Consider the following 25,246-nt stretch of genomic DNA (forward strand, 5'->3'; position numbering starts at 1 on the left):
AATGCTCACTGAATGCATCCAATGACTGGCATCTTTCATTATTAATTATGCACATAGTATATTTTTTAAAAATCAAAAGAATTTAACATTATGTCTTGAAATTACTTTATCTCTCAAACACATAATGGTAACTTTCTTTCTTTTTTTTTTTTTTAAGATTTTATTTATTTATTTGACAGAGAGAGATCACAAGTAGGCAGAGAGGCAGGCAGAGAGAGAGAGAGGAGGAAGCAGGCTCCCTGCTCAGCAGGAGGCCTGCTCCTCCCTCTCCCACTCCCCCTGCTTCTGTTCCCTCTCTCACTGTGTCTCTCTCTGTCAAAAAAAATAGATAAATAAATAAATAAAAGATAATAGTGCTGGCAGTGTCTAGTGTAAATTAACATAATAATTCTAGAAATTAATTTGGCAATGTGTATCATGAGTTTTAACATTGTCAGCGTAATAAATGAAGCCAGATCTATCAGATTTTTTAAATGCCAGTAAAATGAGGAGTTGGTACAAAAGAAGGGATAAGGGGCACCCGGGTGGCTCAGTCATTAAGCGTCTGCCTTTGGCTCCGGTCATGATTCTGGGTCTCTGGGATTGAGCTCCCTGCTCAGCTGGAAGCCTGCTTCTCCCTCTCCCACTCTCACTCCCCCTGCTGTCTGTCTTTCTCTTGTCAAATAAATAAATAAAATCTTTAAAAGCAAATACAAAAGAATGGATAAGGTCAAATGATTAATTGAACAGATTGGAGTCACCAAAAATAGATTCCTATTCAGATGGGAATTTACAAGAAGAAAAGGCAACATTTCAAATCAATCAGGAAAAGAAAGATTATCTAGTAAGTGATGCTGGACAACTAGCTAGCTATTTAAAAAAGAAAACAAAACCATATAGCTTTCCTTATTCCTTACATCAAAATAAGTTCTAGGGGCGCCTAGGTGGCTCAGTCAGTTAAGCATCTGCCTTTGGCTCAGATCCAGGGACCTGGCATCGAGCCCCACACAGGGTTCCGGCTTAGCGAGGAGTCGGCTTCTCCCTCTCCCTCTGTCCCTCCCCCCACTCACATTCTCTCTCTCTCTCAAATAAATAAATCTTAAAATAAATAATTAAATAAATCTTTAAAAAATCTTAAAAATAAACTAAAAAACAGAACAATCCACAAAGACAAAAGGCAAATGGTAAACACATATGACAAGCTGATTTCCATAATGCAGAAAATGAACAAAGGATATAAGCAGTTGACAAGAAAAAATATAAGTGGTTAGTAAACAAAAAAAGTGTATTTCATATAAAAGTTGAGAAAGATAAACAAAAATTTAAAAGATACACTAATTTTAGGGCACCTGGGTGGCTCAGGTCATGATCCCTGGGATAGAACTCCTCATCGGGCTCTCTGCTTGGCAGGGAGCCTGCTTCCTCCTCTCTCTCTGCCTGTCCCTCTGCCTACTTGTGATCTCTCTCTGTCAAATAAATAAAATCTTTAAAAAAAAAAAAAACTAAAAAAATTTTAAAAAGAAGATACACCAATTTAAAACTATCATTTTGGCAAAAATGAAAGACTTTGATAATAACCAACATCTGAAAATATACAAGGAACCAGCACTCATACATTCCATGCATAAAGTAGAGCATACTCTGTATAGAACAATTTGGGAGTATATGTCAAAATTAGAAATTGCATAACCTTTGGGGCGCCTGGGTGGCTTAGTCGGTTAAGCATCTGCCTTTAGCTCGGGTCATGATCTCGGGATCCTGGGATGGAGTCCCCTGTCAGTCTCCCTCTGTCACTTCCCCTCTTGCTCAAATAAATAAATAAAATCATAAAAAAAGACAAAAATTTGCATATAACGAGGATTATAAATTATAGTGCTATTTATAATAGCAAACACTGGAAAAAACCTAAATGTTCAATGACTAGCTAAAAAATTATTGTATGTCCATGTGGTAGAATATTAGTCATTAAGCATATTTTCCAAGATTTTTAACAACATGGAAGAAATCTTACATTATCAAGCTGAGTGGAGAAATGCAGAATATAAAGAAATTGTCCCAATTACGTGAAAAAAAAAAAATTGCATGTACATCTGCAAAATCCAATTAGAAAATATGTTTAGAATGTTTATCTCTGGGTTATGGCTGACACTCATTTTGTTCTTTAAATTTTTTGATACTTCTAATTTTGTTTATAATAAATATGCATTTCTCTTCTATTAGAAAAAAATTAAGTTATGGAAACTGAGTTGGGAATCTACCTAGAACTTCTAAGCAAGTGGTAGAGTTTAATAATAAGATGACTTCTCCTAGCAACAGTCACCCAAAATTTGTAAACACCCCACACCCATACCTAAAGGAAAGAAAAAAAGCAAACTTCAAGAAAGAAAACAGAAAATAATTCAATGAACCAATACCAAAACACTGGACAGAAGAGGCAGTTGCCAGTAATCTAGACAAGATACCCAGAAAGCTAAGAATTCCAACAACAAAAGTACCAGGATCACTTACTTTCAAGGAGATTTTAAAATGAAATATCAACTGCAGAAAACAAAACACAAGACTGTTAGGACTTTTAAATGTGAATAAGGAAATAAGACGACTAAGATAGCTTTAAGAGGCAACATAGATAATCAGAACCAAGAATCAGAGATAAAAGGATAAACCATCCCCCGGAAATTCAAATCCCAAGTGACTTATTAAATCGTGATAACAAAACAAAGAAGAGTGAAATACCTAGAAAACAGGAGATAGAGTATTAAGGACTACCACAGGATCCAGAAACACTCTGTGAGTAAACAAAGAAACAAACAGGCAGAGGTAATAATAAGTGGGGGAGAACACGCATACATATAATCCATTTTAAAGCCATGATACCATAAAGCTGTCCACTTAGCGGCAAACCCACCAAAGCGACACGCAACATACAGCCTGCCAGGTTTGCGAACATTTGAAAGAGAAGAACCATTTCCCACATTGCCTTCCCCTATTTATAGCCGCTGTGAACCGAGGGTGGAACCTGCTGCAAAGTTATCTCGAAGTGCCCAGCCTCTGGCTCAGCACCTAGCCCATTATTAAATGAATAAAATAATAGTCACTTGAAGACGGAGAGACACGGAACTCTATGCTGGAGGAGGAGGAGGAAGAGGGAGAAAGTAGAAAGTACATTCTGCACAGAACTGTAGATTTTTATCACCTAGCCAAACGTTCCTGCCTCGGTACATTTTAATACATGTGATGTGAAGTCAGAGGAAGGGAGATGCGACCATGCTCCACGTGCTCTTGGATCTCAGACACACCACCAGCTTCGAGAAGGCTTCTGTGACCTCAACTGTAACACTGAACTTGGTTCAGGGCTGACCGTTATAAGTAGGGTCCAGGGTAAAATGTGTTTTGAAAAACACTTCTAATGGGGCGCCTGGGTGGCTCAGTCATTAAATGTCTGCCTTCAGCTCAGGTCATGATCCCAGTGTCCTGGGATTAAACCCCCGCACTGGGATCTCTGCTCAGTGGGGAGCCTGCTTCTCCCATTCCCACACCCCTTGCTTGTGTTCCCTCTCTCCTTGTGTCCCTGTCAAATACATAAATAAAATCTTTTAATAAATAAATAAATAGAACAGTTCTAATTAGAAGGAAATAAAAAATGGGTTTATCCCAGCTAGGGACAGATAAATTTACATCAGCTAAACTTACATCACCATTGAAATCAGAGGAGGCTCTTCAAACACGCTTTTGCTGGAAGTCAGAGTACTTTAAAACATTTTTATGACCAAATATAACCCCTAAAATGGCAAAAGAAACATGAATAGAATGAGAGTGTGACAAAATGTCACAATAAAGCCTTACCATGTTTCATGTACAAAGAATTAATGCAAACATACAAATCAATAGCTAAATTATATTCAACGGGAAATGAAAAAGAGGTTGCAAATTATACATAAAAAATTAACACCACATACAAGTCATTGCATAAAAGTACTTTCTTGATGGAATTAAATATAAATTAAAACACTGTTGAGTGGGGGTGCCTGGGTGGCTGACTTAAGTGGCTGCCTTTGGCTCAGTTCATGATCCCACGGTCCTGGGATCAAGTCCTTGCATTGGGCTCCCTGCTCAGCGGAGAGCCTGCTTCTCCCCCTCCCTCTACCTGCCGCTCTGCCTGCTTGTGTGCTCCCTTTCTCTGTCAAATAAATAAATAAAATCTTAAATAAATAAATAAAACCCTGTTGAGGTTCAGGATGCATGAATTGCATTCCTGCATGCCTTTTCCCTGTCATTTCTTAGATCCTTAACACACTGAGCCTGGGCGTGGACATGTGGCTCGCCTTGACCAATGGGACCATAACAAACTCAACACAGAAGAGCAGCTTTTAAAAATTGCTTGTGCGGGGTGCCTGGGTGGCTCAGTGGGTTAGTGCTTCTGCCTTCGGCTCAGGTCGTGATCCCGGGGTCTTGGGATCAAGCCCCACGTCGGGTTCTCTGCTCAGCTGGGAGCCTGCTTCCCTTCCCCTCTCTGCCTGCCTCTCTGACTACTTGTAATCTCTGTTAGATGAGTAAATAGAATCTTAAAAAAAAAAAAAAAAATTGCTTGTGCATTCCTGCTCCTCTATTGGACCTCGGCCGTCACCCTGAGACTATGTCCAGGCTGGCCTGCAAAAGGGAAAAGGAGGGATGTGGGAGATGTGTGAGGGAGTGCGGAGTCCGTCCATCTAGGATCTCTAGAGCAGCGGGCTGCCTGGCCACAGATGCTTGAGCAGGCTCCGCCAGGGTCAGTGGAGGCCACCTAGCCCAGCTCAGTCAAACTGCCTGTCAACCGTTTTGTCATGCAAATTAATAAATGGTTGGGTTACTGTTTGGTTCTGGCCTTTAAAGAACAGCTTTACTGAAGGGTAATGGACAAATGATACACCGTACTCATTTAAAAATATATTTGGTAAGGTTTAACGTGTGTATGCACCCATGAAACCATCACCACGATCAAAACCATTACCAACCTGCACGGCTGCCCGATGGTCTTCCAAAGTGGCTGTACCATTTTGCATTCCCCAGGCCCCCAGCAATGAGTAAGAGTTCTTGTTCTACTGCCTTACTGACATTTAGTGTTGTGTTTTAGATGTTAGGAGTATAGTGGGGTCTCGTGGTCGTTTAGCACATTCCTTCGCCGCTGTGCCTTCCTCGTGGTCTCTCCTCCAGACATGAAAAAACAGAACAACAGACGCACAAACAAAAAAAGCGTAATAATGTCCTTATGTGACATCCTTGGCCAACAGTGTAATTGAACCCACAGTGTAACGGGCTGATTTATAAAGTGTTTGGACCTTACAGGGTCTCAATGCTTTACTGCTTAAAGACAGTTCTCAAAAAAAAAAAAAAAAAAAAAAAGTCCAGAATCACAAAATAAATGACTTTAACAAAGTCCTATTGAAAAGGGTCACCCAACAGTTAAATCCAAGTTCCCTACCCTGTGACAGATATTCAAATTCAGACACACTTAGCTACTCCGGAAAACACACAATACCAGCACGGCAGACGCTGTCCTGCGACAAAGGGTCTTGCTCCAGATGCAAAGAGCATGGACCAAGAGTGCCCGTCATCTGAGAGCACTGTGCATTAGGGGACACAAACATCATCATCTGAAATGTAATGCTGGGGACATGTGGTTGTTGGATACTGAGTGAGTCCCTCCACTCCCCGGTCACACCCAGTGTTCTGGGGAGGGATGGGGCTCTGTCACCCTGACCTTTAAGGGCACTATCTTCATGAGGCCTGACTCAAAGTTGGGAAATACTCAGCCCTGGTTTGGGCACTGAATTAGGGTCTCTGAGAACATGGATCAGAGGATAAAGAGCCAATATAGGTAGAAAAGACAGAAAATATGTCATCCTTGAAGGAAATGACTTTACCCACAGCTAGGCATATACATAAACCCATTGGGAATGTGTCCCTTTACAGTAAAGCCCACCGAGTGTGCACAATCGGTCAGACCATTGACTTTCTCCATAGCCCCGGGTACTGTGAATCTATCTATAGCCTTCAGCAGCTTCTCACAGTAAAGAGAACAAAGTCTGTATCAGTCTACGCCCACTCTTTGTTCTCATCTTATTTCTCTCTCAGTATCTCCAAATCAAGCCCTCTGCTTCAGCCAACCGGTGATGTTCCCTGTTCCCTCCCCAAGGACTAGGAACACCTAGTTCTGGACGTCTGTTCCCACCTCTCCTGAGGCCCTGCTCTATCCACCTTCCCACCCCCAACCACCACCAATATCATTCCCGTGGACACTCATCTAGCCCTCCCAGAACCCCCTACTCACTTCTATATTCATCCACATAATTTCAGCTACTTTAATACATGATTTTATCTGGCCTTCCCACTCTGATGACTGAGCGCAGTACCTGTAACCACGGTGAGCAGGCCAGGGCTCTGCCAGCAGTCAGCGCTCCAAGTCTTGCTGGGAAAGGAGCTTAGGGATCACCTTAGGCAAGGCCCAGCCAACCCTAATCAGTAGGAATCTTCTGCAGATCTTGTCAAAATGCAGATTGGGATTCCGTGGAGCCTGAGCTTCTGCCTTTCTCACCACCCCCCAGGTGGGGCTGGTGCTGGGGTCCAGGTCCCACACTGCAGGAGGTAGTGAGGACGAAGGCCTGCAGGACTGAGATGACAGTCATGGGTGAGGGACTGTCAGCAGAAAGAACAGGGCAATGGCAGATTCAAAGTCTCCAGGGCAGCGCTACTCAGCACCAGCAACAATGGAGAACTGAGATTGACAGATCTAACTTCCAGAGAAGCTGCAAATCTGCATCCTCATGTAGAATGCTCCAAATTTTATTTGTGGGCAATTAATTCAAATCCACGTTTGAGAGGATCTGTACAACATCACCCTAATCTCTTGAAAGGGCCCTCTTGTGACCGAATACTGGCCTCAGTCTGCTCTGTTGGAAGTTTTAGCTTTCTTTCTATAACAGGCTTTAAGTAGAGACCAGATTTTTCAAACTGAAAACATGTTCTAATGAAAAAAAAAAAAAAAAGTCTGTAGCCCTAACAACATTCAACCTGCTAGTTTATATGTAATTAGAACAATGATCCCTAAACTTTAGGATAAAACCCGCCCCCCCAAAATTGGAGGAACCAAACCGCAGTACCAACATTTCAACTTGCTCAATAAGGATATATATATATATATTTTTTTTAAAGATTTTATTTATTTATTTGACACAGAGAGACACAGTGAGAGAGGAAACACAAGCCAGGGCAGAGGTAGAGGGAGAAGCAGGCTCCCTGCCAAGCAGAGAGCCTGATGCAGGGCTTGATCCCAGGACCCTGGGATCATGACCTGAGCTGAAGGCAGACGCCCAATGACTGAGCCACCCAGGTGCCCCTCAATAAGAATATTTAAAAAGTCTACTCCCAGTATCTTTTTATATGAAGGACATTGTAAAGCCAAAACATATAAGAAGGACATAAATCTTAGATGAAAGGAAAATTCCTTAAGCACAATGAATTGGGAGTTTCAAGGAAAAGCTGCACTGTCCTAGTTTTTGTAATTTTGTGTCAGTTAAGTACAAACTTTGATTCAAGTTGCGGTTTGAGGGAACCACTAATTATTAATCCCTTCTGTTTATAGGAGATGAAACGAATATGCCCCAAAAACTAACTGTATGACTTCCTCAGTGCCACCTGCCGCTGGACTGTGCCCTCCACTGTTCTTGCCATTGGGGTTACAATTTTGTGATAATTCACCTCCATTTTATTGAACGACGGTACCTTTACTTGAATCATCATTGATCATTTGGAAGTCCTTATTTAGAAACTTGCTTTGAATCAGGAGAAATGATCTGATTATATGGAGCACCTTAAATTGTGTAAATTCTAGTCATGGATGTTGCTTGTTCTCTACTACTACCCACAACCAAGAATGGGAAATTGTGGGACTGAATCTTCAACAGGAGTTAATTTGGTTTGTTGGAACGTTTTAACAAGAATAATGGTCATTTTTCATTACTTGCTGAATATTTTAAAAAGTATAATTTACAGAAGGGTAAACAAAGTAAAAGTAATTCCTACTATCCCAATTTCACATTTGTTACTAAAGTACACTTTACCAAGTAAACTCATAATCAAATATGTGAAATATTTTGTAAACCAACTTTGACAAATATCTTCATATTTTCTAAAATTAGAGATTTTTATATACCAGTTAATCATATAGAGTCCCAGAACATGCATACCCTCATTTATTGATCTGGAGCCTTCCTGATGAACATTTCATTATTATAAGGGAAGAAAAATATTTTTTCCTCTACCTTTTTAAGGTCTTGCCTGAGACCCCCTGTAACAAAATACAATAAGAGAAAAGCATACACATTTATTTAATGTAAATTTTATGTGAAATGAAGACCAGAGGAAACAGTTAATCCTGAGTGTTTTTATGCTAGGTCTGATGAAGAGTGAAAATTCATGGAAAGATACGACAGGACAAAGGGTATGAGCAAAGTGTAGTAAGCAGCAGGAAACCTAGCACAGCTAAAATGTATTTGGGTTCCTCTCTGTGCCCCTTTGTCTTGCAAGATAAGGATATTCCTTTCCTCTGGTTATGGTGGGGCGGGCACCTCTACGAGAGGGTCTTTTAAGATTTTTTATTTATTTATTTATTTATTTATTTGACAGAGATCACAAGTAGGCAGAAAGGCAGGCAGAGAGAGAGGAAAGGAAGCAGGCTACCTGTGAGCAGAGAGCCTGATGCGGGACTCAAGCCCAGAACCCTGAGATCATGACCTGAGCCGAAGGCAGAGGCTTAACCCACTGAGACACCTAGGCACCCAAGATTTTATTTTTTTATTTATTTGAGAGCAGGAACAGGAGAGGGACAAAGGGACAACCAGACTCCCCACTGAGCAGGGGGCCTGACACGGGGCTCGATCCCAGGGACCTGAGCAAAAGGCAGATGGTTAACCAATTGAGCCACCCAGGCACCTCTCACAAGAGTCTTTCTTTACCTTTTAAGTAATCTCTATGCCCAACATGGGGTTCGAACTCATAACGCAAAGATCAAGAGTAGCATGCTTTATGTCACAGAAGGCTTTTATGACCTGCTTCATAGACATGCCTGGGGTATGTGACTACACAAACTCTGTCACAACAAGGAGCAGATTTGTTTTGGAGGGTATTCATCTTCCACAGCCGGGGTCCCCAAACTTTGTCCCAGGTCAAATCCAGCTCCCATACATGTTTTTGTAAATAAAATTTTATTAAAACACAGCTGCTTTCAGTTGCGTAAGTTATGTGTGGCTCCTTGCCACAGCAGAGGAGGGAAGAGACAGAGACCACGTACCCCTCAAAACCTAAAATATTTACTCTCCAGCCCTTTACAAACTTTGTTGACCATAGATCTATCAAATAAAGACAAATAATAAGATATGTTAAGGGAACATTACAAAAGGTATCACTCCAAAAGATCAAAGGATGCCACCCTAAGCCACCGTATATACCTTTGTAAAAGCGAGGCAACAGTTGGTGCTTAAAAGGTAGACTTGTACTTTCCTAAGATGAGGAGATGTCAAGCTGAAAGTCATAATGACAGCGGAGGCACTCTATTTTTTATGAGTAATAAATGAAAGAGGTTTTGGTTTTGGCAATGCTCCATTAGTTAGGATGCCATGCACTGCCCTACAATGCTACAAAACCAAGGTTCTTGAAGAGAAAATCAACCATGGGCATCTTCTATAGCTGCATTTCAATATAATTTTATTTCCTTTTGCATTTTATTATTATTTAAAAGGTTTTCTTTATTTAGTTGACAGAGAGCGCACAAGCAGATGGAGCAGCAGGAAAGGGAGAAGCAGGCTCCCTGCAAAAGGGAACCCGATGCAGGGCTCGATCCTAGGACCCCGGGATCATGACATGAGCCAAAGGCAGATGCTTAACTGACTAAGCCACCCAGGTGACCCATATTATTGTTGTTGTTGTTTTTTTAATGTAAATTCTATGCCCAACATGGGGCTTCAATTCTTGGGGCAGCAAGTTCTACCAACTGAGCCAGCCAGGTGCACCTATATATATATATATTTTTTAAGATTTATTTGTCAGGGGCACCTGGGTGGCTCGTTCGGTTGAAGACTCTGCCTTCGGTTCAAGTCATGATCTCAGGGTCCTGAGATTGAGCCCCACCTGCATCCCTCCCCCTCTCTCTGCCTGCCTCTCTGCCTACTTTTGATCTCTCTCTTGTCAAATAAATAAATAAAATCTTACAAAAAAAAAAAAAGATTTATCTGTCAGAGAGAGAGACAGAGAGCGAGCGCACACAAGTAAGGAGAGCAGCAGGTAGAGGGAAAAGCAGGCTCCCTGCCATGTAAGAAGCCTGACATAGGACTCAATCCCAGGACCCGGGGATCATGACCCGAGCTGAAGGCAGCCACTTAACCAACTAAGCCACCCAGATGTCTGGCCCCTAGAACATTTTAAAGTTAAAATTAAAGTTAAAGTTCTATTAATAAGCCTTCCTGATTGAGATAGGCAGTAGATGGGATTATATAATAAAGAGAATAAAGAGTACTTAATCAATTTATTTTTATTTATATCACATAATTCGGCCCATATGAATGGATTACTTAGCAAAGCTTGCTCCCTCATTCCAACCCTACCCTCATTCCTGCAGCTGCTCAAGAAAACCATTAAGTAATAATCAGATAATAACCACATTCATATATACATATAACTACTATATAAAAACACAAATAGTAAATCCTTGTTGTTACTTACCCTAAGCAGGTCACATAGAGGGACCCCCTGGGAACAACAAATCAGTCTGTAAAATTTGGAGTATTCTTCTCTGGTGAACTTCATCTCAAGTTCATATCTTTTGAAATATGTTAAAATGCAAACAATAAAACATAAAACAGATCTGAAAAAATTTACAGCGAGTACCCACAAACCCACATCTACATTAACACACTTTCTTTTAATTGGATTAATGGAGTACAGGATCCATACTTACCACTTTTAGATGTATTAATTTGATGAGATCTGACAAATGTGTAGTTATGTAACCAGTCCCGCGATCATGAGATAGAACCATCCCATCACTCCAGGAAGTTCCCCACACCCCTCCGCAGTCAATCCCCAACCCCGGCAACAACTGACCTGTAGTCACTATAATTTTGTCTTTTCTTGAACTTGAGAGAGATGGAATCATACCACACGTAGTCTCTTGTGTCTTCTTTCATTCAGCAGAATGCCTTTGAGATTCACCCGTGTTGTTGCATGAATTAGTAGTTCATTCCTTTTTACTGTGAAACAGCATTCATTGTTTGCATGTGGCTTATCCTTTACACCAGCTGATGGAATTTGGGGGTGTTTCTAATTTAGGAGTATCCTAAATGAAGCTCTTACAAATATTCCTATACAGACTTTCATGGGGACATATGTTTTTACTTCTCTTGGGTAAATAGTGAGGAGTGGAATTGCTGGGTCATAGGGTTAGACAAGAGGTAGCTTGTTGTAATGTTTGAACCAGGAGAGAGCAACTTTGATAAAGGAAGGTAAAGTTGGAAGATTCACACTACTTGACTGCAAGTACTATGAAGCTGCAGTTATTAAAATAATGTGCCAAACTGTTCTCTAAAGTCGCTTTTTACCTTTTTACCTTCCCACGGGCAACGTATAAGCATTCCATCTATTCCTCCCTTGTCACTGACAGGGGACAATGCCAATGCCAGTCTCTGTAACTTCATTCTAGTGAGTTGTAGAGGTGTCACAATTTTTCATTTCCTTAATGAGTAATAACTTCACACCCTTAATGAGTAATAACTTCACGCTTTGGCACTTACTAGCCATTTGTTTTATCTTCCTTGATGTAATGCTTGTTCAATTTTGTCCTTTATCAGTTATGGTTTGCCTAAGGCTTGCCTTTTCATTTTCTTAACAGTGTCTCTTGAAGAGGATTTTTTGTTTTTGCTTGTTTTTAAGTAAGCTCCATGCCCATCATGGGGCTTGACCTCACAACCCTGAGATCAAGAGGCGTATGCTCCATCAACTGAGCCAGTCAAGTACCCCTCATTGTTTTTTGATGCTACTGTAAATTATTTTTTCTTTTTTTTTTTAAGACTTTATTTATTTGACAGAGATCACAAGTAGGCAGAAAGAGAAGAGGAAGCAGGCCCCCTGCTGAGCAGAGGGCCGGATGTGGGGCTCCATCCCAGGACCCAGACCAGAGCCAAAGGCAGAGGCTTTAACTCACTGAGCCACCCAGGCGACCCCAATTTTTTTTTTTCACTTCAACTTTCAATTGTTTGTTCCTGGTATATAAAAATAGAAATTTTCTAGTACATTGACCTTGTATCCTGTGACCTTGGTAAGCTTTTCAGTTTTATTGTTTATAGGCTCCTTATCAGTTTCTACTTACACAATAGTATCATCTTCAAATAGGCAATTTTATCTTTCTTTCCAATTTGTGTTTTCCCCCCATCTGTGTTTTTTATCTCCTTTCTTGCCTTGTTGCACTTGGCTTAAACCTGCAGTCGCTATGAATACAAGGGGTGAGAGCAGACATTCTTGCCTTGTTTGATGTATAGAGGGAAGCTATCAGTCTTTCAGTATTAAAGATGTTGGGTTAGGTGTTACATAGTTACCCTTTGTCAGGCTGAGCAAGTTCCCTTTTATTTCTACTTTGCTGACAATTCCTACCATAAACAGGTTCTGAATCTGACAAACACTTCTTCTGAATGTAATGAAATGCGGTTTTCTCTTCTCCTGTTCAGTGTTGAATCACACTGGTTTTCAAATGTTTCCTCTAAGTTGTCCATTTCACAGACATCAATTTTTCACAAGATTCCTTTTTGTAAGTCCGCAGGATCTGTGTCCTCCCATTTCTCATACAGATCATTTGTTTTCTGATTAGAAGTTTATCAATTTTATTGATGTTTTCAAGAGGTAGTTTATTCTTTTTCTTTTTCTTTCATATTTCACTGATTTCTGCTCCTAGACTTCCTTCCTTATACTTGTACTGCTTAGGTTAGAAATTTAAAGTTAATTAGAGATCTTATATTCCTTCTCACGTGTGTTTAAAGCTATGCATTTCCCACTAAGCAATTAACTCAGCTGAAGCCCCAACATTTTGGTATGTTGTGATTCTCATTTGCATTCTGCTCGAGTTCAAGTATTTTCTAGTTTTCCTCCTAAATTATTTGACACGTGGATTATTTAGAAGTGTGTTGTTCTTCTGTTATTGATTCCCAGGTTAATTCCCTTGTGGTCAGAGGGTAAGTCTTCTAGGATATCAATTCCTTAGATTTGTGAGACTTTTAAGTAGGAGAACCTTGTCCTTGCTCACTTTCCCCTTCTGCTGATGGGATACAGATGACAAGGTCTTGGTGATGATGTAGTCACAAGATGGAAAAGGTCTCAGACTTGAATCCCCACGTGGGAGAGAGCAGCTTACTTACCAGGAACACTCGTTCGGGTGTACACAGAAGTAAGAAATGAACTTCCAGTACTTGAACCATTACAGTTTGCAGCTCCTGGATTACAACGCTGCTCCCCTCTCTCCCTACTATTCTGAAAGGGAATTCTTCATAAAACACACTATATTTTAGATCACACTCTCCAAAGCACATCTGACCCATCTACTCAACAATTTTCATGGGCTTCCATTAACAGAGAAAAACTTTACATGAATATAAACATATATGAAGTTTATTGTATCAGAGAAGGTTCCTGTTTTAAAAAAACAAATTTTTATTGAAGTACAGCATACATACATAAATCCACACAAATATACTATCTCTATCAACATTCTATAGGATACATATAGCTGGAGAGATTTACAAAGCTGCCTACATGTGGGCCATTCTCTTCCTCCCCATCTTGTCTTTCGTATTTGCTGTTTTTGCAGCCCCAGTTATGGAGGAGGTCAAGTAGACAAGAGAGAAGAGGCACCCTAATACAGAAGTGTGCACAGAGGACCGAACTTGAGGACCGAACTCAAGGCTGGCAAGCCACAGCTAATCCTTTCCCATCATCTGCCTGCAGCTGAGTTCCTCTGCCACCCGCCTCCAGCCGCTCCCACTGTCTTAAGGGAAAGAGGATATGTTTTAAGGGAAAGAGGCAAAGAAGAAGGTAATTAGAGAAGCTACGCTACTCTCCTTCCCCAGAGCAGATGCAAGACTCCAGCCAGGGCTGCTGCAAGACCGGACACTTTACTTCCACCAGTCAGATATTGGTTGCAACATAATGGTACTTATTTAGTAAGAATGCTTTCTGCATCTTGTCCCACAGCGTAAAATGTGAATGAGTGTCCTTTGGGATGCTGCACTGTTCTGCTCTGGTGTCATCTACGTGTTGCACTTGGCCTCAGGCTATCAGCCTAGAGATAGTTTTCGGTTTTTTGGGCTGTTTTTTTTTCTTTTTGGTATAGGGGTTATTTTAAAAATACTTAAGAATCACATACATAGAGGATGAAAAAGGGGATGTACCTTAAAAAAGACAAAAAAATAAAAAGAGTAAGACAACCAAATAAAAACCAGAAACCACCAGTTTTCATAGAAAGTAATGTAACAAGTTCAGAATTGTAAAAATGCATAAATGCTACAAGAAACACCATGAGTAAAAACCACCACCAGAAATCTGCATGTACATGTGGGAATGAGGTCAGAGTAAAAACTTAAATTAGCCATGTTATACACAAGTGATCAGACCAACAGGAACTTATTTCCTATTTTATGCTGATGGAAAATAAGAAAATGATACTGGAAATCTAAGAATATTTCTGAGCGGCCCACTGTGTACATTAGAGACAAGTGTGGGGTAGGAACCTGCCACAACATCAGAAAGGGAAAAAGGTCATTCCAATTTTGGGAAAAGGCATGCACACACACACACACACACACACACACAGAGAAGGTAGCTTGACACTAATCTCAGGGACAACCCCAGAATAGATCCTTCTAGTGTTTTCTAATTCTTCAGGAAAGAGAACATAACTGACTATAAATTAACGGTGTGACTTCATGAAGTTTTAGAGACAGTTACTTGCCTAACATCTGGGAAATGCAGGACTTCTGCAAGGAATGTAAGCTCTCCCAATATCCTTTATAACCTTGGAGCGATATGGGCTGATCAGTAAATCGCTACATCCTTACCTAATGGGTGCTGATACCTTGGTCAACTTGTATCCTAGGGACAGTTTTGGAGGTCTACTATAGGCCATTAATCACAGACTTGTTTCATTCAATATAAAAGACTTACATATGACACTTTGGAGTGATCAGAAAAAGAAAGCAAATAGATCTTACATGGCTCCAAAAACATCTCAGAAGGTTAATGAATATAACACAAGAAAACTTCAGAAGAAATGCAGGTCCTGCAAAGGAGTTTAAACAAAACACCACCTACACATGTGCGGGATGGGGGGGGGGGTTACTCAACAGCAGTAAAAATTGTTAACCTCTGAAGACTCACACCGTATCATGTGGGTGCCATAAAAGCTAGTCCAACATCTGAAGAGTTGACAGATGAAGAGTATTAACTAGAACAAAGGAATGACAGCTCTGCTACTTAAAAATGTTTAGCTCTGGGTTGTGTACTTTTAGAAAGACTTAGAAAACCAGAGCTTTTGCAGAAAAGGGTCTTGGATGGCAAAGACAATTAAAGCCATGATGTATGATGAATGAACTGGGAATAGAACGAGTAAAGGCAGGAGTCAACACAGTAGCTGCTGTTCAACGTTCGGTCTCGAGCTAATAAGAAAAATGAAGAACTGAACTGACTGGGAGGGTAGAGCTGCCCAAGATGAAAGTAGATTCTGGTTCCTGGAGGGTCAGACCAGAGGCTGCTAAATGGTTCCCCCGCCCCAATCTTGAGATTCCATAAATATATACTTGAAGATCTAACCAGCTACAAAATGTATTACTCCATTTCTGAAAACCACACAAATAACAATTCTTCAGAACTACTATGTTAAAACTTTTGAGTTGTAGTTAAAACTACAACTCATTCAGAATTTGTTTTTAGCCACTTTTTCTCTCTCAAATGGACATTTCTCTGTATGTGTGTGTGTGTGTGTGTTCACCTAGTTTTATTGACATACAATTGAAACATGTGTTGTTTTTGATGTGAAATCAGTCTAGAAAATGTAAATTTATTTTGCTCAAGTTCAAGCAATCAGCATTGTATAAATTTTTCATGGTACACATCACTAGTAATAGTGTAGTACCTGTTACACTGTAATAGAGAATATTCTATCTTACCTGCTATATTCATGCATGTTCCACCCTGAAAAAAGCAAAACACCCTAAAAAAATCATATATACAATACAAACATGGGTTACTGAAAGAAATTCCTTTTCAAAGATAATTTTACATAGTCAATTTTCTAGGTACATTTAATTTATGGTTTTATTTATATAATTTAGGTTACCCCTACCTGGAAATGTTTGGTATAGAATAAACTAACCAATTCGAACTCTGTCTTAAAGGTATGTCTTAGTACACTACACGCAAGCTCTAAATATAACTTCTGTATAGCTGAGATTGCTATAAAACCATTTCAACATTCATTCTCAAAGATTATCCAAAACATCAATAAATCCATGGAACACAATAAAGAAATCTGCAACTCCACATACTACATCATAGCATTATCCAGAGATCAGACATGAATCTTTTCCTTGGTTCTCCCTAGAAGAAATGATCTACCATCTTTCAAAAAATTTGCTATATTACTTCCTAGAATATTTTTACCAGTTCTTTGGAAAAGCAGGAATTATATTTGGCAGCAAGACCAAATATTGGTTACTTTTTTCTTATCATTCTTTCTTACCCCTTTCAGTCTTGGAATAGAAATACAATCTCTCAGGAAGGGAATGTACATTGTTGCCATACGATTCTAGTCCTTTACTACTCCATTGTAGAAGTTAACAAATGAAATTGTGATAAAAAGCACAAAGGAGCTCACTTAGGTGACACGCCATCAAAAATAAATTACAGTTTTTTGGCCACTGGGAAAAGTATTTATGAGAAAAATGCTTGAGCTAGTTTCTCGTGTAGCCAAGATATCCATTACCTCCTACATTCTTAAGCACAAGTCTTTGACATCATCTAAATTAGTTTAAAAGTGTCTAAGGGGGTTATTAAGATTTGTATGCACATCGAACAAACTGGAAATTTGTTCAGAATTTTCTGTAGACTGTGGACACTGAACCTGAGGTTCTGAAATGATTTCAGAGAGATCTGGTCAGCACAAATACCAGAATCAAAGAAAGATGTTCTTAAACAAACATTTAGAAACCTAGTAACTTCTCATTTAAATGGTGCTTTTAGGATAAAGAAAATAATGGACAGATTAAAGCCTGCCTCTAACCGTGAGAATCCCTGGAATAAAACCAAAATACTACCCCAAAGCCACAGGTGTTTAATCACAGGGACAGAGAAGAATATGATTTTTAAAGGTACAGGGGCAGTTTTTCTCTGCCTCCTTTAATGGGCTGTAAGATTACCTGTTCACAGCAGTATAAATAATACAATTACATAATGTTGGGTTCATTTTTCTTTCAGGTTTAAAAAAAAAACAAAAAACACCTTCATGTCCTTGTACTTTTAGGGGCTTGGAAGGTCTGCCAGCCACTGCCTTTCTTGTCACCAGCGCCCTCGGCGGGTTTACAAATGGACATGCCCGAGACTGCCATCTGGTGGAAATGATAGAAATTAAAATGATTTTGTTGTAATTAAGTCCGTTGTCTACAAAATATGAATTAAAAACATATGGTGGGGGATGATTCATTCATAACAGCAATAAGAAATATAAAATAAAAAGGAATTAACTGAAGAAATGTGTCAAGCATATGGAGAAAACTATAAAACTTTACTGGGGGCATAAAAACACTCATATAAATAGATACAGCATTTTCCTGGAATGGAGTTCTTCTCTGCCAAAGATACCAATGACACCCTCCCCCCCAAAACTAAACTAAACATGTAACAATTCAACATTAACAGGATTTTTATTCGGCAGGAAAATCTTGGCCGAATTAGTCAAAAGTTCATCTGAAGGAATAACACTGAGTTTTTGTTCAAATAGAGTAATAAGGGAGCACTTTCCCTACCAGATGATAACATATATAATAAAACTATGATACTTATGATGACATACTGATACAAAGCAATGAAACAGAATGCCCATAAAAATACAAGCATATACAAGAATATATAGTAAAAGGGCATTTTCAAATAAACGAGAAAAAGATTGGCTTATGTATTAGCTGGTGTAAAGGGATAATGGAAAATATTACATTAAATTTATGCCACAGAGTAATAGCCCAGAATAAGTTTGACTAGTATTATCTATTTATAACAAAAAAAGTTGTAAAAGAAATTATATGTAAATATTTACTTACTCAGAATGTGAAAAGATTGTCTATGTATACAACTGAAGGTTGAGACTGTTAAAGAAAACAGTGAAATTCTAAAACTTGTGAAGTTTATTTACTTAAGTAATCTCTACACCCAACATGCAGCTTGAACACAGGGCCCCAGGATCAAGAGTCCCATGCTCTTCTGAGCCAGCCAGGTGCCCCAAATTCTAACACTTCTGAATATAAATAACCAAGGGACACTTCTCAAAACTCATCAAATTGAACACCGAAGATTTTGGCAGTTTACTGTATAAATTTTACTTCAATTTTGAAAAAAGTAAAGCAAAAAATAAACCCCACTACATTTGACTTCAAATGGCATATGGAGGATAAAAGTGTCATTTTTAAATATTTTTGACCAGAGAACTATCCAATACTCTGAGTTATTTTAGCTCTCATGTCTGCCTTTCCAATCACAGCAGAGACTTTATTCTTACTGTAGGAAAAACTGACACAGAAACAAAGTTACTGTGTAAGAAAAAAGCACAGAAATAAAGCATCATGGCGTAAGATGTTTTGGGGAGGGGAAAAACCCATGTTATTGAGTTTGCAGTTTTTCAGGAATTAGGTCATTTCTGTATTGTTAGATATCCTTTGTCCTTAGTCCCATCCCTCAATATCCTTATTTAAAAAGACAAACAATAAATAATAAAATAATTCACAGCTTATTTGAAAGAATGATGACCTAAATATACAAAGAGCTCTCACAAATCAATGAATAACTGTATTAGAAAATAAACAATACACTGAATAGGCTTTAATAAAATATAAAAATCAGCCGAAATGTGAGAAAAACATTGAACAATAAATGTTCAATCTCATTAATAATCAAATAATTGAAAATTAAGTCAAGAAAATATAATAAATTACAGTATTTTACCTACCAGTTTGGCAATGCACAATTCTTAAAGAGAAAGCAAAAGACACATGCATTTTTGTATACTGTTGGGATTATTAATTGGTACCCTCTTCCCAAAAGGCAATTTAGGAACACTAAATTCACCTAGTTTCTGTATTTTTTTTAAATTCAAAACTTTATAAAAAATTCAAACATACAGAAAATTACAGAGAATATAAGATACCCTTACCCACCACCCAGATTTAACCAATGTTAACATTTTTGGTTTTGGGGGGCAGGTTGAGGTACAGAAATAAAGATCTCACTTTGCAATGCTTCTGAATAAATGCTATCCTAAATCATTCCTGTGAATATTTTTTATCTACTATTTACTTATAAATTATATATCATATTCCCTCATCCCTCAACTCTGAAGATTCCATTATTTTCTGTGCCATTCTTAATGCATGATTAAGAAGATGATAACTATGAAATTATTTATTTATAAGATTTTATTTGAGAGAGAATGAACGAGAGAGCGAGCGAGCACAAGCAGGGAATGAGGAAGAAGCAGGCTCCCCACTGAGCTGGGAGCCTGATGTGGGCTGGATCCCAGGACCCTGAGATCAGAACCCAAGCCGAAGGCAGACACTTAACTGACTGAACCACCCAGGCGCCCTGAAATGATGCTTGAATAACACTTAGGATTTTTTTTTTTTATACCAATTGTTAATACAGTTGGGTTTGGTTTTAAGCAGGTCTTGAACTCAAGACCCGGAGATCAAGAGTCCTACACTCTACCAACTGAGTCAGCTGGGTGCCCTGTAACAGGCTGAGACTTTTAAAAAACTTGTCATTTCTGTTTTGCTTACACAGTAACTTTGCTTCTGTGTTAAATCCTATATGATCATTTGGAAGACATTTTAAACAGCATTAGACTTAACACATGGAGTCCCAACCACAACCAAAGCACACTCACGGAACTGAAATTGGAATCACTGTTACCAAGCAGGGGCAACTGTGCTTAGCCTACAACGACTGAAGATGCCACTGACCTAAGTATGATGCTTCTCCATTCTGAAGAAATTAAAACATGAAAAAGTGCATTTTGGAATAAATTTTTGCCATGAAAGCGGTCATGACATCCTTCTAGAAGCTGGTATTCCACTCTGTTTTTTTTTTTTTTTTTTTTTTTTTTGAGTATTAAGAGGGCTTGCTGCCTAAGAAGGAAAAGCCAACAGCAACTAGCTGCTGCCAGAGCATGGGACCTTCAGCCCAGTCCCTCCAGCATTTTCACTAAGCACCCCAGGAAAAACTGTTTTGTACTGAAGGGTACTTACTAGTAGGTTGAGTTATTCCTCCAGGGAAACACCTGCTTCAAGTCAGGAAAATGGGCCGTCTCTTCAATGGCCCAGAAACTGACATACTTATCAGCTCAGCCTGAGACGCCCAAGTTATCGATACTCTTGCCTCAGGGCCCAAAAATTCAGTAACCAAGAAATATACACAAAATCAAAACTAATGTGAACACCACGAAGAACCAAGATCAGGTTTTAAATAAAGACAGAATTGCTTTTAGCAGGCAGGGCTCTGTCGCTGGTCTGGCCGGATTTACAGGGACAGACGAGAGGTCAGGGACGCTGTGCGGCCACACTAGCTTCACATGTAAATGAGCAACAGGAACAGCCATTTTCATAGGCAGGCCAAACAATTTTCAACAGTAGGTGCCAAATTGGATGCAGGCTGCTAAGAAGCAGAGTGTGGATTATTTGCTGTATTTTTCTTAAAAAGGAACGAAGTTTATGAAAGATTAAGGCAATGTGTACCTGCCAGGTAGGAACATTTACAAAGCCATAATAGTCACTAAAATGGTGTAGTATTTTACAGCGTTAGACAAAAACAATAGAACAGAATGGAGAGATGAGAAATGGATGACACATGTCGGAAATTGGTGTGCAACAGGCTGGCAGGATGTTGGCACAATTAGCTAGCAGAATGCAAAAAATTAGATCTCTGACTCCATACGGTAAACACCAGTAAATTCAAGATGGATTAAAATCCTAATATATTCTGCACTTGAGAGGTAGGATGAAGACTTGAAAACTACTGGAAGAATACATGAACTTGAGATGGCAAAGATTCTTTGAACAAGAAAGACAGGAGTACAAACCATAGAAGACTGATAAATTTAAAAAGGCCCCATAAACGAAGTATTTTAAAAAAAAGGCTATGTTTTGCAACACATATAAACAAAGGATTAGTATCCAGACTACACATAAAAAACTACAAACAAAAAAAGTGGCAAACCAAAATAAGCAAAGGATATGAGCAATCATTTCAGAGGAAATTCAAATGGCCACGTAGAGAGGTTTGCCTCACATGCAACTAGATATACAAATTAAAACAAACTATTTCACGGTCACATAACCAGCAAATTTAAAGTATGACACTATCAGCGTTAACTGAGAATGGAGACAGGTAGAAAAACGGGAATTTCTGTACATTTCTAGTGGAAATGAAAACTAGTATACCTTTAGTACAATGCATTTGCAATATTAACTTGAAGGTATACATACCTAATAACCTAGTTAATTTTATTTCTAGGCAAATACTAGAAAAACTCTAGTACACGTGCTCAAGGGACACATGCCAGGAAGCCCACTGCATCAGTTTTTTAAGTAAAGAGTTACGGATCATCTAAATATCCCTCAATGGGGAAAATGGTTACACTGTGGTACAGTCATACAAAGGAATATTATACCAGTTTTTGTTTAACCCTTAGCTTGTTTTATAGAACACGGGATGTAGAGGTAATAATGTGAGCAGATAAATTCAAACCTGAGGTTGGGAATAACATCCTTTCCTCCCCATAATTCCCCCAGCCAAATCAAAACAAAACAGTTGATGTGTGGGGGAAGGGATACTGAGATGGCTGACCCCTTGTGGTGGGTGATATCTGCCTCTTGCCGCAACTTCATCCCCCTTCCCCACCTTCTGAATAGGTAAATCTTAACTTTTAGATAGACCACAAATCAAAACATGTAAATATCATTCACAGCTCAGCCAACATTCTCCTGTTTCCTTCCTTGTAACAGAGTTTACTGTTCACTTTCATTCACCAAGTCACATAAATACTCTCTGAGCCTAGGGATCTTCAAACTTTCCAATGTCATTACACCTTTATTCAAATCACTTCTTAGAATCCCAAGAAATAACATAGAAAAAAGCAGAACTGCTCCAGAGGTTGAAAAATGGTAACCTTGTAATTATAACATTTCAGGAAGTTTGAACTACACGAAAACTCTTAAGACTGTGAAGATTATTTTGGAGTATATATAATTTTAAATGTGAACTCTTCCTGAAATGCTTTTACATTCCTAAAGAACCTGTAATTCCAGGATTAATAAAATCCAGTTACTACAATAGGATCAAAGTTCTAGACCACTGATTGCCAGTCTTACCTAAGATCAGTTTCAATAGCAAATATTAAATATTTAAAATTGCTTAGACAATGCTTACTCATAAGCAAAAATCTCATGAAAATAAACTCCACAGTCCTCTAAATCATGTCACTGTGGAATTCTGCCAAAATAAATTGCACCTCGTGTCTTCAAAACTTAATGAGACAAACTCCTCTGCACAGTGAGTGCACAAGTGAAAATAAGCACAAATGACCCAGGAGAGGGAAAGAAGGTATGAGACCCTACATCAAGAGTAATTCTTGGATTGTACTGGTACTCTTCACCTCAAATACATGCCCAAGTATCTTCACTAGAAGTAGATATTATGTAAAATATTAAAGTTAATAAAAAATAGAAAATAAATGGAAAACCCATTTGTTGTACAGATCTAATTACTCAAGAAATCATTATTGCCATTATAGACTAGGGTTATTAGTCAAGGGGGAAAAAAATCCCAAAACTTTGACTCCACCCATATTTGAAAGGTATGGTATTTTGCCCCACTAGAGTTGTAGGTATAAGGGATAGAAGGATAACTAACCTCCTAATACCAAGATCACGTACCCCTCATTCCTGAACTAAAAGAGCAAACCATCACTTACATTTGAACAGGAAACCATGAATTTAGTCAACAGGAATAAAACTAAAACAAAATTAGGGGCAGGAGAAGAGACCACAGCCAGGAAAACCAGCAAGAAGAGAACCAGCACCGATGTAGTCACAGCCTGAAAAGAAACTTATTCTGTGTTAGTAGCTACCCTGGTTTACTTCTAGACCACAAGGTAACAAACATAATCCAAAACAATGGGCAAAAATAAACACCTGCTCAGTATTTTCATTAAAGCTTACAGAAAAATTACCAAAATTGAATAGAAAAAAAATCTTAAAGCAATTGAATGAACATAGACAACAATGCAAAAGAAATCATCATAATGCCCACCAACAATTTATTTGCAAAACCAACTAACTGCGAACTGCTTTGAGATAACCCAAATTCTGGTCATAATGATTGTTACATTAATATTTTACTGTCTTACAAATACAATGGATTTTGTACATTGTGTTAACATGTGAAAAAAAAAATCACAATATGCGATTCTTTAGTATTTAGCCACCCAAAACAAACTGTGTTCTAAAATCTTTAACAAATGCTTTCCCTTACTAGTTATACCAGATTATCTTCAAGACACAAAGGCAACTTAGAAGAGGAAATGTGAATTTGAGAAGTCACTGAAAAATGGGATCTAAATTCAAGAAAAGAAAGTATGATTTGGCCAGCAAAAGAAATTCAATGGACAAGTTCTGGTTAATTTCTGTGATTGAAGCTGAATAAAAACTCAGCTTAACTCCAGCAACACAGATCAATGCTCTGGTTTGACTGTATACTTTCCGACATCTGGAACACACACACATTTGTCTTCTGATGATCAATTTGTTGTCTGAAAACAAAAACGCCATTCATAACATCAAAATACTTATTTCCTTATTAATGCATGGTCTCATTCCATCAAGTATTTCAGATAGTTTAGTTGGGAATATAAACTAGTAATACTCTAATTTCTGACTCAAATGTTGGGCTAATATTATAGAAACATCTGTCCTCAACTGATACCATCTGAAACCTGGTCATTAAAAGACTTTTTTTTTTTTTAAGATTTTATTTATTTATTTGTCAGAGAGACAGGCACAGCGAGAGAGAGGGAACACAAGCAGGGGGAGAAGTAGGCTTCCTGTGGAGCAAGCAGACCGATGTGGGGCTCCATCCCAGGGCGCTGGGACCATGACCAGAGCTGAAGGAAGACGCTTAGCGCTTAACGACGAGCCACCCAGACGCCCCATTAAAAGACATTTTTGAAGACGGACTAGGAAAACAAAACAAAACAAAAACCTCAGAGGGCATGACAGCACCAACTCTTATCCCCTAGGGAGACTGATTTATTATATGGAAACTTCATCTGAGTTCTAAATTTTGCTACAGTTTCTTATTAAGACCAAGTGCCTAGTCAGGTGGCTAGAGAGCCCACCAAGCACTATGAAAAGATACCAAAACCCAACTGAATGCCCCACATCTGGAAAAATAACAAAACTGACTTAAGGACTTAGGGAGAATCCAGAGTTGCAATCGCTTTTAACTAAACACATTTAGAACAAAAAGCTCAAGTGTCTTAAGTAAATATTTTAATTACCAAGCCTCATTATTGGGCAAGAAAGATGAGACAGAAATTAGGAATTTTTTTTAAACGCCTCCAAGGCAACTTTACTCAACTCTGTTCAATGTTCTGAAAATTGAAAATCTAATAGAAAAACTTCAACATAAAAGTCCTGACCCATTTAATGGTCATTAAAAAATAGGAAAAGTCCTATCTTTATCTGGCCAACCCCATGTGACATCTCCTTTGTGGCAAAATGATTTTATTTCAAATAACACCAACTCACAGTCATTGAAGACATCTTGAAAGACTGAAGTGATCTGAATATATGCAATATGAAAACCGAATTCTTTTGTTAAGTTTAACCTCAAAACAGTTTCCCAAGTTGAAACCCATCATAGGAATTTTCTGACAAAATCC

The 25,246-nt window shown here is 38.7% G+C and overlaps 1 protein-coding gene across 1 annotated transcript in view; it reads right to left on the bottom strand.

Annotated features, from left to right (window-relative positions):
• Window positions 1-13,640: 13,640 nt before the first annotated feature.
• The window catches only part of PPM1B (protein phosphatase, Mg2+/Mn2+ dependent 1B), a 94,692-nt gene continuing 83,086 nt past the window's right edge, over window positions 13,641-25,246 (bottom strand). Inside the window, exons 6-7 of the mRNA XM_004752978.3 lie at window positions 18,360-18,404; window positions 13,641-17,651 (exon numbers count right to left, since the gene is read on the bottom strand). Of these exons, the coding sequence (XP_004753035.1) occupies window positions 18,360-18,404 (45 nt within the window). The 3' untranslated portion in view covers window positions 13,641-17,651. The remainder of the gene's footprint in view (window positions 17,652-18,359; window positions 18,405-25,246) is intronic.

The sequence above is a fragment of the Mustela putorius genome, unplaced genomic scaffold (genome assembly GCF_011764305.1).
Source record: "Mustela putorius furo isolate JIRA1106 unplaced genomic scaffold, ASM1176430v1.1 tig00000224_pilon_pilon_pilon, whole genome shotgun sequence".
Classification (NCBI taxonomy): domain Eukaryota; kingdom Metazoa; phylum Chordata; class Mammalia; order Carnivora; family Mustelidae; genus Mustela; species Mustela putorius.